Source organism: Hippocampus comes, unplaced genomic scaffold (genome assembly GCF_001891065.2).
Source record: "Hippocampus comes isolate QL1 unplaced genomic scaffold, H_comes_QL1_v1.1 scaffold359, whole genome shotgun sequence".
Classification (NCBI taxonomy): domain Eukaryota; kingdom Metazoa; phylum Chordata; class Actinopteri; order Syngnathiformes; family Syngnathidae; genus Hippocampus; species Hippocampus comes.
In genome coordinates, this window is record NW_017806274.1 from 342,664 (window position 1) to 355,520 (window position 12,857).

The window sequence follows — 12,857 nt, forward strand, 5'->3', positions numbered from 1 at the left end:
TTAATCTGTGTATTATGTATTCGCCATGAATCACATTATATTACTTCTGAATCATATCCACAACATTCCAGTTGCATTTCACAAACACACACGTCACATATTTTATATATCCCGTATGCGTAAGAATCAAAAAGCAACAAAAGAGTCCCATTCAATTTTGTCAGGCAACCATCTGAGAAGATATATTGTAAAAAAAACAAAAAAAAAAAAAAACACACGACTCTTAAAATTTGCTTCTGTGCTCTTGGGCCTGCCCCAGAAGTGTTTATTTTTGTGCTTTCCTGTTTCCTGGATAGAATACGCAAGCGGCGGGTCACTGTATGACTACCTTTCCTGCGACGAGAGTGAAGAAATGGACATGGGGCACATTATGACATGGGCGACGGAGATCGCCAGAGGTGAGAAAACCGAAGTTATCTACGAATCAGCAGGCGCGACAGAAGTTCCTCTTTTGTTTCAAGGCCGCGACGAGTCGTGGTTCTCGAACATTTGACACCGAGCCCCACCTTAAAAGACATCCCATAATGACCAGCATAATCACATGTTCACAAAAGAAAAAAATGAGGGAGATATTTTATTCCCAAAAAGTGTATTTTAAATATTATCCTAAGCCACTGGAACAATACATGTTTAAATATTAATTTTAAAAAAACCTGTGCTAAAAAAATGATTCCATTTGAAATCTGCCGCACATAAAGACAATACTTGAGTGGTTAAAAACAAACCGTTAAAGATGAAATGCAAATGGAATCATTGTACTTAAAAGTTAAATACAACTTAACTACACTTTTCCAAAAAGTACTTGAGGGAATTAAAAAAAAAAACAAAAAAAAAACAAAACTATTCTACCGTACTGAATTAAAAAAAAACAAAAAAACAAAACCATTTAAACAGGCTCTCTGCCTTGCGACAAACATCTTTCTTTGTGTTATTTTACATTTAACCTTTTCGGGGACAGCGATTACTACAGTGGACAGCTTATCATGTTCTAAGTTTCCTGGATGCATGAAAGGATTAAATTGTATTTTATTTTATTTTATTTATTTATTTCTGTTGTTGTCATACCCCAACTTGATGCCAATCACTGTCTATAGAGAGTTCGCCTTTTTAGCATCAGGCTAAGTCAGTACAACAACAACAAAAACAGAAGAATTTCACAATAATAATGAGGGTCGTTTTATTTTGACTTCAGGAATCCACTATTTACACTCGGAGGCCCCTGTAAAGGTGATCCACAGAGACCTGAAGTCAAGGAATGGTAACTATACTAGTTTTCGCTTCTCAAGTATACGCGGCAGCCAAAACATTAGGTACACCTTGCGCAAATTCCATTTGATGCACTCCAAAAATTGCATAAGGATAAATGCTCGGTTTCGTCCGAGAGATCATTTCTGCAGGTGTATATCTAATGTTCCGTCTGGCACGTGCATGTTGTTATGTGTGCAGTTTTTATGACCGCTTTGTCATTTTTAATCGCAGAGAAATTACGATTTGTCTTTCAGTTGTTATAACGGCAGATAAAGTCCTCAAGGTAGGTGTAAATCCGCAGTATGGACCTAATGTGTAGATTAAATGTCATTCAAAGGATAGTGAACAGTTAACTTAAGCTGATTTTGTGTTGTAAGTTATAAGTCATGCTCCACACATTCAACTATGAGCCAAGCAATTGTGTTGATATTTGTTGCTAATTTGCTTACAAAGTCAATTGAAAGCTATTCGGGTTGTGAAATTTGAGTTTTTGCTTTTTCTTTACAGATTTGTGATTTCGGGGCCTCCAAGTTCCTGACCCACACGACACACATGTCTTTAGTGGGCACCTTCCCTTGGATGGCGCCCGAGGTCATCCAAAGCCTGCCGGTGTCTGAGACCTGTGACACTTTCTCCTACGCGGTGGTGAGTAGTCAACAACCAGAGGTGGCGCAAACTGGAAAGAAATGGCGTGTGTGTGTGTGTGTCAATTTTAAGATGCCAAAAAGCTCGAAGAAAGAAAGTTGCCGATGTTGAAACCGTCCCTCGGGAAAAGTTGGGGTTTGGAGCCACACTTCCCCAACCGGTGTGACGCCCCCGGCGTCGACAGCGTTTGGGGAAGTCACATGATCATGAGTCAACTTATGCTTTTGAGTGATAACTGTGAGACCGTATGGAGCCGTTGGTTGCCCAAGACTCCAGTTTCACACACAGAGAGAGCCTAATTATTGGAAAATCTCATTTAGGTTTATTCTAAGAAGTGATGCCTTCACTTGTGTGTGCGTGTGTGTGTGTGTATATCAAATTCTAAAAATGCACATGTTCATTCCAAACCAATTTTAAATCTCAACTGAACACGGTTACATGACATTGTGACCGCGTATGAATGCATGACAATGACCGCAACCGTTATTGGAACACATGTTGAAGTGTTTTGAAGTGTCCGCATACGAACGTGTGACTGTTTCCGCACGGCTCATGTTTACAGGTGCTTTGGGAAATGCTGACACGCGAGGTACCCTTCAAAGGCTTGGAAGGCTTACAAGTTGCTTGGCTTGTCGTGGAAAAGGAGGAGGTAATTTATCACCCAATTGCTTAATACTGTACATTGCGCAAAAGAAGGAGCCGCACAATATCCACTCAAGTGAAGCCAAAAGCGGGTGCATTCTTTGCGTTCCTTCTAATGATGTCATGACAACGGTCTACGTTTTTATATATTACAGTCTTATCTTTTTTTTTTTTATCTGGGAGGCTGGATCGGAATAATGGCATTTCCATTCATTTCAATGGGGAAAGAGTATTTGGTCTACAAACGTGATCCCAGATGGAATGAAATGAAATTCTCAAGGCACCACTGGAAGCACAATATTAGCAGTGCAGGTCTGTAAGTTCGCCTACTGCCCGAAGACAGCTGGGATAGGCTCCAGCACCCCCCGCGACCCTTGTGAGGATAAAGCGGATCGGAAAATGGACGGATGTTCTACAACGTGGCATTTTTGTCGAAGCACACCGGTGTCACACTCGCCAGTGAATAGGAGGTCCGGTGTGCATTTGCGTTTCAGAGGTTGACTATCCCCAGCGGCTGTCCTGCCAGCTTCGCAAAGCTGATGAGGGACTGCTGGATGACGGATCCAAAAGTGAGCGCCGCCAGCACTTGACCCGCCCATTGAGAGCCACGACGACTTAAAAAGTTGTTTCCCTCCATTCAGGAGAGGCCAACGTTCAAGCAGATCCTGTCTACTTTAGAGACCATGGCGAACGACAGCCAACTTCCCCAACAGTGCAACTCTTTCCTCCACAACAAGTCTGAATGGAGGTAACGTCACGCCGCCATTCCGCAAGGCCAACGCAACGTATTGGCAGCTCAATGTGCACTCAGCCTAAAGGAAATTGCAAAGAATGGCGGGGAAATGTGGCTGACGGGGGTCGGGAAATACAAAAAAAGAAGTGGAGATGGTTCATATAGATCTTTAATGACTTGACTGACGGCGATAGAAAGGCATAAAAACCTCCAACCAATCCTCCATCTGGATATATTTCCTCTCTTTACCCATAAGGCCCTAAAAATAATCACCATCTTTTTCAAGTAGAAGTGTTTAATTGGGCTGTGTGAGCAGCTGGAGGTTCAGTTGATGTTCGGCACAGCCTGAGTCTCAGCTGCTACTTTATTCTGCCTCAGCCCCTCGGCGGCGGCGGCGGCGGCGCCGTGTGGCTTCTTCTTCACAAAGTCGCGCTGGCGCTGCCGCTGTGGTGTCCGCGCAAGGTGAGGCGGGCTCCAAATAGCTGACCGGTCACGTTGCGCCAAGTACAATCTCGCTGGACTCCAGGTGGTCCAAGAGATGTCTGTGCTTGGGGGGGAGAAAAAAAAGTATGTTCAACATTTTCCTTGACCTTGTAACATCTGCGCCATCACATTTAAGAAAGCCGAAAATGCAAAGCTAGAGGATGAACAACCGACTTTTGAGAGCGGGGCTTTTAAGATGATTTGCAAAGTACTTGATCACAATTATTCTAAATGATTGAAATCACGATGATGGAACACAATTATTTATGGATTTCAAAACTTTGTATTTATTCCTCCTCCAAAACTCAACTTGAAATAACAACCAGAGAATAAAAGTATAAAATAAAATAATACATTAAAATAATGGCAAATTAAAAAAAAAAAAAACATGCAATTGAGCTTTATTAAAGAATTTTTTTTGCAGAAAAGGAAGAATATATGCCTATCAAACACATGAAAAGAGGGGAAGAAAAAAAAAATCAAACCTTAAGCACAACCACAACTTCATCCATCCACTTTTTTTTCTTCTTTCCGTAATCCTGTTACGTACCAAACCAACCACCTAAAATGTCACGTATGACACAAATCACATATCCGAGTCTTGTTGAGACTTTTTTTTTTTTTTTTGGTGGTGTTGCAGGTGCGAAATCGAAGCCACGCTCGACAGGCTGAAGAAGCTGGAGAGAGACCTGAGTAGCAAAGAGCAGGAACTGAAGGAGAGGGAGCGCCGGCTGAAGATGTGGGAGCGCAAACTCATCGAACAGTCCAACAGTCCGGTAAGTTGCTCCTTTTTCACCCTGCCACAACCTTGGTGTGAAGTGGCCTCAGCAGCGCCTCCTCTCTGCCAGTGAACGAATTACAGCAATTCAAAACCAATTCATTTCGTAAGTAGAGGCACCGCTGTATTTGAAATAATGCCGTCACCGTCAAGTTAAAGTAACTGAACTTACAACTCTTTTCATTTTTGTTTGTCACCAATTTCATTCCAGTACTCATGAGCAAAAAAGAAATTAAAAAAAAAAAAAACAAGTGTTTCTGGCTGCTCTTGGGTTGCCATGGCAGCCAATTGGACACAATTCTATATAATAAGACCGTGTACTCTTATGTGAAAGTCCATTTAAAAAGTTTTGTTTTTTTTTTTTTGCTTTCAGGTAATAGTTCAGAAGTAGCAGGGTTTTTTTTGTTTGTTTTTTTTCCGGGCGGTTTACGGCTTGTATGTCCTTCCCGTACGGCCCTGTTCTCACCTGACCGACCGAGAAGCTAAATCAATGTGCCGCACGGCGCTGCCGCATCTGTCGATCACCTCAAATTCCAACTGATGCAGGATTGGTGTTGTGGAAAAACTTGTTTCTCGATCAATTACTCCTAAACCATTAGCTATAATTACACATCATGAAAGCGCTATTTTGGTGTGCTTCTTGTGCGTTTTATGCATTTAGTCTGTCATTCAGGAAAAAGAGCCATTTGACAGAGAAATGAATTCTCCATTGAGTCCTCGGCCGCCTATGGACATTATGGAACTCATTTGCGGTATGCTCGATGTGCCATGTTGTGAAGAAAGAAGCCACGAGTGCCGGTTCCTCGGGGGAAAGCCAATCTTTTATGATCAGCTGACATTTTGCTGACATTAAGATTGGCCAATTTGTTCTGAATGCGACGGAGTGCAGTTCTTGGGCCAGTCTCTCACTTACTGAGATGTCCTCGTGTGAAGTACTTAATAATAAGGCCAAAAATAATTTGCCGTTTTAATACTTACAATGTCTCTGCAGATTTGACCCCGGAAATGCTGCTCATGCGTTGCGTAATTCTATTCGACGTTGTTCGATTCCAGGGCATTGTTCACATTGAATTTGCAGCACTGTTGTGTTTTGGGATGAGCTTCATATTGTTGTTCTCATTAGTCTTAGGATTCAAAAAAGCGTTCCAAAAAAAAAAAAAAAACATCCAACGGAAAAAAAAAATTTGATTTTTCACATTTCTGTCTTGTTTTGCCGTCACGTGACACGGCCTAAAACATGAACGCAGAAATGGCAGCTTCAGGAGATGAATGCCAGGGCATGAGTAGCGCGATGACGCAATTTCGTCAATTCCATTTCAGTTTCTAGAATCGCCATCATGTTTTCTCCATGCCGGTAGTTGTCCATTTTTTTTACACTGTCACCCAAAAAAAAAATGCTTGTCTGACAGGAAAATATAACAACGCAGTAGTCCGCAGGGTTCATCAAAAATGTATAGTAGGGTTGCAACTAACGAATCGGATCAAATTAAAAATCAATTTATTATATAAAAACAGGCCATTATATATTAAGTTGACAGTACAGAAAATGCACAGACATCAATTAGGTTTCAGTTCGTGGTTTAGTTTGTCTGGTCAGAAAATTGGCGGCAATGTTGATCATCATTCTGCAAATGTTTCATTTGGCTTCAACTCCGAGATAATCGGTCCGCTTTAGGACGACATACATTGGATAACATTTATCGTTGAGACAATTTGAAACCCAAAAATAATCAAAAGGATTCATCGATTATAATAAATAAATAAATAAATAAAATTGCAAATTAATTTGACACTCGATTAATTGTCGATTAATCGCTGCAGCTCATCAGGCAGATTTTGAGACATCTTCCTCATGTCACATTTTGAATCGAATCCCAAATGTGTTTTTTTTTTCCTTTATGTCTTTGTTCCTTTACATTTGCGGTGATGTGAATGAGCAACTGTTTAAGCGATTATCCATCCATTTAGAGCTCGGACGGAAACCATTTACAGAAAATCTTGCTTGACGAAAAACCTTGATGGGTCTGATTGCGCCCACATGGAGGGAGGACTGCGCGATTTAAAAAAAAAAAAAAAAAGTGCAGATTACACATAACAGCAAGTCACAAAGTTTGAAGAAAGGACTCTTATTTGCTAAAGTGCCGTTCGAAATAAGACGGAATGCTTCCTTCCAAAAGCTCAGCGTGGAGGAGGCGGGAAGCGCTGGCGGGGCTGAGTGTCTTTCTGAAATGCACGGCGGCGGCGGCAGTAGCGGCAGCGGCAGCCTCCGCCGCTGTTTCTCGAGGCTCGCATTCAGCTTTTAATCTGAAGGAGACGCTGAAAAGAGAGATGACTCCCCTCACTTAAGTCGTCTTTGCTCCCAATTTTCCACGCCAACCCTTTCTGTCATCACGCGCCATTCTACCCATCACAATGACGCCGTCTTTATTTTGCCTCTCCAGTTTCTGCGCCATTACGTTTATTGAGCAATAAATGATTTTGTCATTCAAATGGAGGGCGTCGGGCGCAGGCGGACGGACATTCGAGTCTGATAAAAGACCGTCGGGGGCCCCGACGGAAAAGAAAAAAAAAAGAAATGGAAAGAAAATATGTCTTGTCTTCCATTTCGGGGACATTTCCGCCTCACGTTTGCCAAATTCCATTTCCTCTGACGTGCGTTTGTCCTTTTGCGTCCGTCCGTGCAGCTGCTGCCTACGCTGGACATCTACACGTGGACAGAGGAGCACGTGGTCAGTGTGGCGACGACGCACCGTGCTTGTTTGATTGTTCTTTACCGCTAACATGTGTCCGTCATGCCGCGCAGTATTTCTGGATGCAGCAAATATTCGGTGAAGGTTTGTAACGACATTTTTTTTTTCTCCCCAACATGATTTTGAAAGGTTGATCGTCAGTATGAGCTGACCTTGTCGTTGTCTCCCCCTTAGAGGGCGGCGCGTACGGCATGCACCTGTATGCTGACCTATTTCGAGACAATCACATCACGGGTAAAAGGCTCTTACTGCTGTCGGAGAACGACATGCGCGACATGGGCATCAAGTCCAAAGGTCACGTCATGCACCTGAAGGCAAGGCCGGGCTAAAACGTTGGGATGTTCCCATGATGCTTTTGGGCGCTTGTTGTGATATTTCTGTCGCGTTTCCGCTTTGGCAGAGTGAAATTGAAAAGCTCACCAATGATTACCTCGGGCTGGTGCACTTTCCACCTCTGCTCAAGGTAAGAGTGTGATAAGTCTTCCCTCGAACCTGTTTGCTCGTGTCCGAGTTGTTTTTATGAGGGCTGTTGTAAACTCGCTCTGTTGGGAAGGTTCTCAAAAATATTGTGCAGGCTATGTTGTTCTAAAAAAAAAAAAATGATGGATGACACTGTATAAACAAAAGTGAATGGCTGTAATAAAATGCCGTCAGGCAGGAAAGAGAACAAAGAAAATATTCTACTGCGAACGGAGCATAAAATTTGCTCGAGCTCCCGTTCTCACGTGGTACAGGTGTTCCTAATGTTGTGACCCTTGAATGTAACCTTTGTTGAACCTTTTTTTTTTTTTTTTTTTTTGTAACTTTTTTTTTTTTCTTTCTAGGAGGAGCTTGAAAATGAGGTGGAAAGCAGTCAAAGTGTTAACCTCGAACTCGTCTTTGGGTACCACTGGAAACCAGGGACAGGAAAATCAGTAAGTTTCTTATTTGACTACTTTATTTTGAAATTCATTATACACATTTGAAGATAGTCGCTGAAAACACGTGAAAAGACTGAGAATTATTTATATGACTCAATTGTGGAGGTACAACATTCAACTTTTTTTTTCTTTTTTACTATTTCAGTTAGCTAGCTGGCATAGCTTGCAAACAAGATTGCTAGCAAGCTATGCTCGCTATGCTAAAAAGCCTAGAAAAGCATCTTCTCTTCAGCGAGTCCGCTAGCGTGGCTGCTTTTGAGCAGGGACAGACTGATGGGAATTTTTGTCCTTACCATTCCATATTTGGCAGAGTAAAATACCGATAACCGATTAATCAGCTGATTAGTTACAAAAATATAAAATGAATAAAGTAACTTCTTTTTTCATTCATCCCTTAACACTTACAAGAGTAAGTACAGCATATTAATTACAGGCATTACAACATTTGACTGTTTCACAGTCCTGCAGTTTTACAGTAGAGAGCTTAACATCTCTGTTTTTAATTGATTGCTGATCGGCCGTTGTATTTTAAAAGTGTCAATATGTGTCAAAATGCCGAGTATCAGCCTTGATAATCGGCCCGGACGATAATCGGTCCATCACAAGCGTGTACCCGGGCTGAGGGACCGGTATGGCTGCTTTAGAACGCCTCATTGTTGTGGGGTGAAAGGCCGGTCGCAACCCAATGGGATGTCTTCCAGCCACCAGAAGCTTTAGGCAGATATATTTCACAGCTCCAACATCTCGTCCGTTATGTTTAGGCATAAGAAAAATGCTACACAAATGGGGTGAGGTATTCGATTGAAAGTGGATGATCTGTCATGATGTTTTGTTTACCATAGCAAGGGAATTTTCTCATGTGTTGCCCCTCTGTGTGTCAAATAAAGAAAGCAATCAAGCTTGAGCATGATTAGTTTTCAAAAAGGCAGAATTGGATGTAGGTGCCGGTGGATCGAATAAAGTGGTCAAGTCAGTTTAAGCGTACGGCAAGAATGTGTTCAATCAATGAAGACGGTTTGGTGGCAGTCGGAGCATTGATATGCCGAGGCTTTCCCTAATGATAGCTGTTACACTGACCATTAGAGGCATCATTTTACAGGTAGAAAAGCAGACAAATAAACATGTCATTCTCCTCCATGTACCACATCCAGCGCCACTCACTCGCCGCCCTTTGTGAGCGCCCAGAAAAAAAAAAAGAAAAAAAAAAGGCCGGCTCTTCACTTGCCGTTCGAATTTAATCAAAAGTAGCCCATTTAGCCAGAAGTCGTTTTCTTTTTCAAAGGAAAACGTTATTTAATCTTTCAGCTGTTCATTGTCCCATCATAAATAGTCCTCTTTCAGTGTGTTCGGCGGGGCTGAAACGAGCCCGCTAATTGCCTCCCATTTCTTCTGACATGTGGTGGTTTAGCGGGTCGAAAACACAGCGGGGAGAAGGAAACAGGAGGCTGAGAAAATGAGAGCTAATTATTTTCCCCTGCCTGGTGTCAGGTTCCGTGTCAGCCTTGTTTTTACAAACTGGAAGGTTTTTTTTTTCTTTTTTGGTGTGAGTGTGTGTGTGTGCACAAAATAAAACAAACCCACACTGCATTTTTCCCCTCCTCTTCGCGCCCCTCTTTGCTGGCGGTGTCATGGAAGCAGCTGCACTTCTCAAAGACAAAATGAGGGCCTCGCGATTGAGCGGCCACCATCTGACAGCCACTGAGGGTTCCCTGCTAATGAGGATATCACCGTGCAGCCAAGTGAAAGGTGCTGAATTATGTATGAGTTGTCATTATATGCACTCGGTCCAAGGCATCATTACGCCACATTGTTTCTGCCGGAGTGATTAGACTCGCGGCGACGCGGGAGCCCCAGTGCGACCGTCCCGGGGCCAACGTCGAGGCCACCGGTGTGTTTCCGAGCGCGGCCAGCTTCCCTTTTCAGATGACCCCCCTGTGTTAAATAAGGAAAATGCTGCAGAAAGGTCCGAGCGCAGCCAAACATGACCAGAATTATCTGTGGAAAATAAGTCTGGCCTTCTCACAGCCCCCAGTGGGAGAGGGCGAAGGCTCCTCAGACGAGTGTGTCAGCGCCGCTCCTCTGATGTCCTTCCCTGTGATCAGCGCACAATGGATTAGCCCGCACCCTGAACCCTGTGTGGTTAAGCGGTGACCTGTGGCTTCGTGGCGGGCGTTTGGGGATTGGTTGGAATCATTACTGCTTCGTCAGCATGTAGCGCGCAAGGGGAAAAGGGGCTATGGCATTGTTCCCATTTGGATGGACCCCCCCCCCTTTCCCATCCACTGGGATGTTATGTGAGGAAGAAAACAACCACAACCGGTTTGATGGACGATACTTTCAGATACAACTGGACACTTTGGTGATCCTGTTGGGTCAGTGTCACTGGACAGTGCCTTTGGTGTCCTTTTTTTTTGGAAGCACACAGTCAACATGAATACGTCGCAGAATCACGAAACTCCGAAGCCGTATGAGTGAACAAACACAAAACAATTTTTTTCTCCACTGGATGTACGGACATGACTTTGGCAGGTCCCACACGGTGAAAAGATACAGAGTCCAGCATTTGTGACATTGTTTCACAACCCCCCCCCCGCCCCCCCACATTATTTGAGAAAAACAAGTCATTTTGAGATTGAATATTTTACACGCTATCGTTAGCCAAAAATGTTCACCCTGTCAGCGAGCCCTCCGATAGTATTTTGCCGTTTGTCTGCGCATTGTCTGCTCGCATAACAACGGGCATAAAGTTGGATGGAAGAAATGTCAAAAGCACCTCATGTTGCTCGCTGTGCCTCTCCGGGTGACGCAAGTACGGCTGGGAAGCGTTCCCGTTTGACTGACGACCATTCGTTTCTGAGGCACTTCCGCCGAACGCCCTCTAGGTTGTGCTGTTGCTTCACCCACCGGAGTTCTCCACACAGGAAAAGTGGCCTGCTCAATTATTTTATTCCAGGGTGGCAATCAGGCGTCGGTTTGCTGAGTGCACTTAGACTGCCTGCCGTGTCTTACAATGAACTATTTCCCTGTTAAGGACTGCAAGTGGAAAATGTTCCTGGAACTCGACGGAGACGACGCGGCCTTAACTTACATCAAGGATGTCGTCTTCAGCCCCAATCGGCAGGATGTGGAACCCATGCGGATGACGAAGGTTTCATGTGCTCCGTTCGTTCTCCCTCCCCCCTTTTTTGTTTTTGTTTTGTATCACACTAATGCACACATTCCGTTTGAAACGCAGCCGCCGTTTCTGATGGACAAATGGATTGTCGGCATCCAGCCGAACCAGAAAGTGGACTACGCAGTCAGCTATAAGGTGAACGATGACACCTGCCAATCACTTGTTGATTCCACGAAGCAGTAACACACGATTCAGTTCGGTTCTAGTACTTGACTTACTGTGTTATCGTTGCCGAAAGTACTCGTCAGTTTTTGGCAAATGACAGGAAATTGGTGACCTCATATGCCAGTAGGAGTGGAATGTGGGCAACAAATATTGGTTTAGGTCCTATCTTGATGCCGATGGACTGAAGTTGAAATGAGAGGAGGAGCTTTGGTTCGTCACTACATGAAGCTTCTTTACTCACGTCAACATAGTTCCTTCACAGCAAGATTCCACCAAAGCAATTGGGTAAAAAAAAAACAAAAAAAAAACAACAACAACAATAGAGGTCAAAAGAGACTGACCCAATGTGTTGAGTTCGTCATTGAACACAAAACTTTGGTCAAATGAATGACCTACTAAACAACCCAATTTTATTCATTTTAACCCTTTTTTGGTTAAATGTTCGGGCGGTTCTTTTTTTGACCCATATTTGGTTAATTTAAAATTTTTTGAGTGTTCCAAAAATAATTCAGCAACGATGTGAATTTGCAAAGGTAAAATTTCTGAATTGTCAATTCAACTTTCGAGGATTCCTCTCCTGCACAAAACTAAATAAATTTCAATAAATAAGGAATCAAAGGCATTCATACACTTTATCAAATAGTTGGGTAAAAAATAACCCAATTATGGCACCAAAAGGGAGCAACCGCTGCTTGGGTCAATTCGATCAGATTTTTTGTTTTTTTTTAACAATCTGATTAAACAAACCAAGCTATTATTTGGACAAAACAAACTTATTTTTTGGGTGGTTTTGTGACAAAAAGAAAAAATCGCTTCGGCTAAAAACGCCCTACTATACATGGTCGTTTTTTTCGGCTAAAAACGCCTTACTACATACATGGTCGTTTTTTTCGGCTAAAACGCCTTACTACATACATGGTGGTCGTTTTTTTCGGCTAAAAAGGCCTTACGAAACATGGTAGTTTTTTCCGGCTAAAAATGCCTTACTTTCCATGGTCGTTTTTTTCGTCTAAAAACGCCTTACTATACATGGTGGTTTTTTTCGGCTAAAAAGGCCTTACTGTACATGGTCGTTTTTTTCGTCTAAAAACGCCTTACTATACATGGTCTTTTTTTTCGTCAAAAAACGCCTTACTATACATGGTCGTTTTTTTGGGCTAAAAATGCCTTACTATACATGGTCTTTTTTGTCGCTAAAAATTTCGGCTAAAAACGCCTTACTATACATGGTCGTTTTTTTGGGCTAAAAATGCCTTACTATACATGGTCTTTTTTGTCGCTAAAAATTTCGGCTAAAAACGCCTTACTATACATGGTC

General features: G+C 42.8%; 1 protein-coding gene across 1 annotated transcript in view; it reads left to right on the top strand.

Moving 5' to 3' along the window:
* Window positions 1–12,857, top strand: part of map3k20a (mitogen-activated protein kinase kinase kinase 20a) — a 36,873-nt gene that overhangs the window by 5,867 nt on the left and 18,149 nt on the right. Inside the window, exons 4-18 of the mRNA XM_019857629.1 lie at window positions 297–398; window positions 1,193–1,258; window positions 1,503–1,531; window positions 1,756–1,893; window positions 2,456–2,542; window positions 3,030–3,104; window positions 3,177–3,283; window positions 4,392–4,527; window positions 7,214–7,258; window positions 7,333–7,363; window positions 7,454–7,593; window positions 7,680–7,742; window positions 8,104–8,193; window positions 11,231–11,347; window positions 11,435–11,509. Of these exons, the coding sequence (XP_019713188.1) occupies window positions 297–398; window positions 1,193–1,258; window positions 1,503–1,531; window positions 1,756–1,893; window positions 2,456–2,542; window positions 3,030–3,104; window positions 3,177–3,283; window positions 4,392–4,527; window positions 7,214–7,258; window positions 7,333–7,363; window positions 7,454–7,593; window positions 7,680–7,742; window positions 8,104–8,193; window positions 11,231–11,347; window positions 11,435–11,509 (1,301 nt within the window). The remainder of the gene's footprint in view (window positions 1–296; window positions 399–1,192; window positions 1,259–1,502; window positions 1,532–1,755; window positions 1,894–2,455; window positions 2,543–3,029; window positions 3,105–3,176; window positions 3,284–4,391; window positions 4,528–7,213; window positions 7,259–7,332; window positions 7,364–7,453; window positions 7,594–7,679; window positions 7,743–8,103; window positions 8,194–11,230; window positions 11,348–11,434; window positions 11,510–12,857) is intronic.